Source organism: Aptenodytes forsteri, unplaced genomic scaffold (genome assembly GCF_000699145.1).
Source record: "Aptenodytes forsteri isolate BGI_AS27 unplaced genomic scaffold, ASM69914v1 Scaffold64, whole genome shotgun sequence".
Classification (NCBI taxonomy): domain Eukaryota; kingdom Metazoa; phylum Chordata; class Aves; order Sphenisciformes; family Spheniscidae; genus Aptenodytes; species Aptenodytes forsteri.
In genome coordinates, this window is record NW_008794786.1 from 718,471 (window position 1) to 719,750 (window position 1,280).

General features: G+C 69.5%; 1 protein-coding gene across 1 annotated transcript in view; it reads right to left on the reverse strand.

Moving 5' to 3' along the window:
- Window positions 1–173: 173 nt before the first annotated feature.
- Window positions 174–1,280, reverse strand: part of LOC103894938 (nck-associated protein 1-like) — a gene marked incomplete at its 5' end in the record, with an annotated part of 55,366 nt that continues 54,259 nt past the window's right edge. Inside the window, 3 exons of the mRNA XM_009274420.1 lie at window positions 174–214; window positions 523–576; window positions 768–817. Coding sequence (XP_009272695.1) covers window positions 174–214; window positions 523–576; window positions 768–817 — 145 coding nt within the window. The remainder of the gene's footprint in view (window positions 215–522; window positions 577–767; window positions 818–1,280) is intronic.

A 1,280-nucleotide genomic window follows, 5' to 3' on the forward strand; every position in this document is an offset into this window, starting at 1 on the left:
GTGAGGCTGGAGAGGGCACTGGATGCCATGCTGTGCCCCAGGTTGAGGTGCTTGTTCCACAGAGCTCTGCGGCAGGGAGAGGGACGGGGCTGAGTGAAGGGGATGCTGCCAGCGGGATGCACGGGGACAGTGCCCCCAGCCCCCTACACCAGCCTCCCCCGGGACCCAAAACCTCACCTGCCCGTGGCCTTGTCGCTCCCCGGTAGCAGAAGAGCTGGGAAAAGGGAGCAGAGAGGTGGCAGAGAGTGAGATGGGGCGTTTTGGGGATAGGTCCCACACTCGCCACCCTGGGAGATGTCCTTTCCGGCAGCCACAGCCCGGAGCCCGGGGGGACGCAGAGCTTGGGGACAGCCCAGCCCCACCGAAACCCTCCTGGAGAAAAAGCTACCGATGGTAGCTATCCCCCCGGGTCTGATCCTGCCTGTCCCCAGCTCCCCTGCCTCCACCGGGGCAGCTCTGCCCATGGGGTGACAGTGACACCGCAGGAGGGGACACCCCGGCGTGCCCAGGGGTGATTGGTACCTTCAGCTCCCAGGGTCAGGTCATCCTCGAAGCTGGTCCCGTTGCTCCCACACACTGCGAGAGAGCAAAGCCTTGCAAGGCGCGGGGACACCCAGAGCTGGGGACAGGTCTCAAGGTCCTCGGAGACCTCCCTGCCCATCGCCCTGCACCTCGCGCACAGCCCGCGGGCTGGGTGGGCTTTGGGGATGCGCAGGGACCACCAGCCTCAGCACCCCAGGAGAACCACGGGGGCAAAGCCGACGTACCGAAGGGGCCCGGCAAGCCCAGCTCCTCCGGCTGGACCTCCACCGATGACCTGCGCCAGAGCAAAACCCCGGTTACAGCCCCCCCCGCCCCCAGCCATGCCGGGGGGCTGGAGATGGGATGGGAGACCTGAGCACGACGGGACGGGAGGTGGGGACAGGGATGCAGATGATGGGGCACAGGGCGAGAGCAAGGAGACGGCAGCCGGGCTTGCAGGCAGGTGCTCCATGGTGGGATGCTCAGGAAGGGGGTCCCCTCGGCAGACCCCCAATCCCAGGGACCCCAGATCCCCGGGAGACCCTGGAGACCCCCCCGGCATGGCGCTGGGGTTTTTCTCCCAGGAGGCACCCGCGTGACGCCTGGCGTGGGACAGGCACCCCGCGCCGGTGGCCCTGGCATGTGGCAGAGCCGCGGCCGGGTGCCACCTGCGGTTCCTGCGCGGGGGCGAGCAGGGAGCGGGGAGGGGGGGGGGACACGCCGGCGTCCGGCCGGCACCCGGGGGCCGCGGTGGGGGG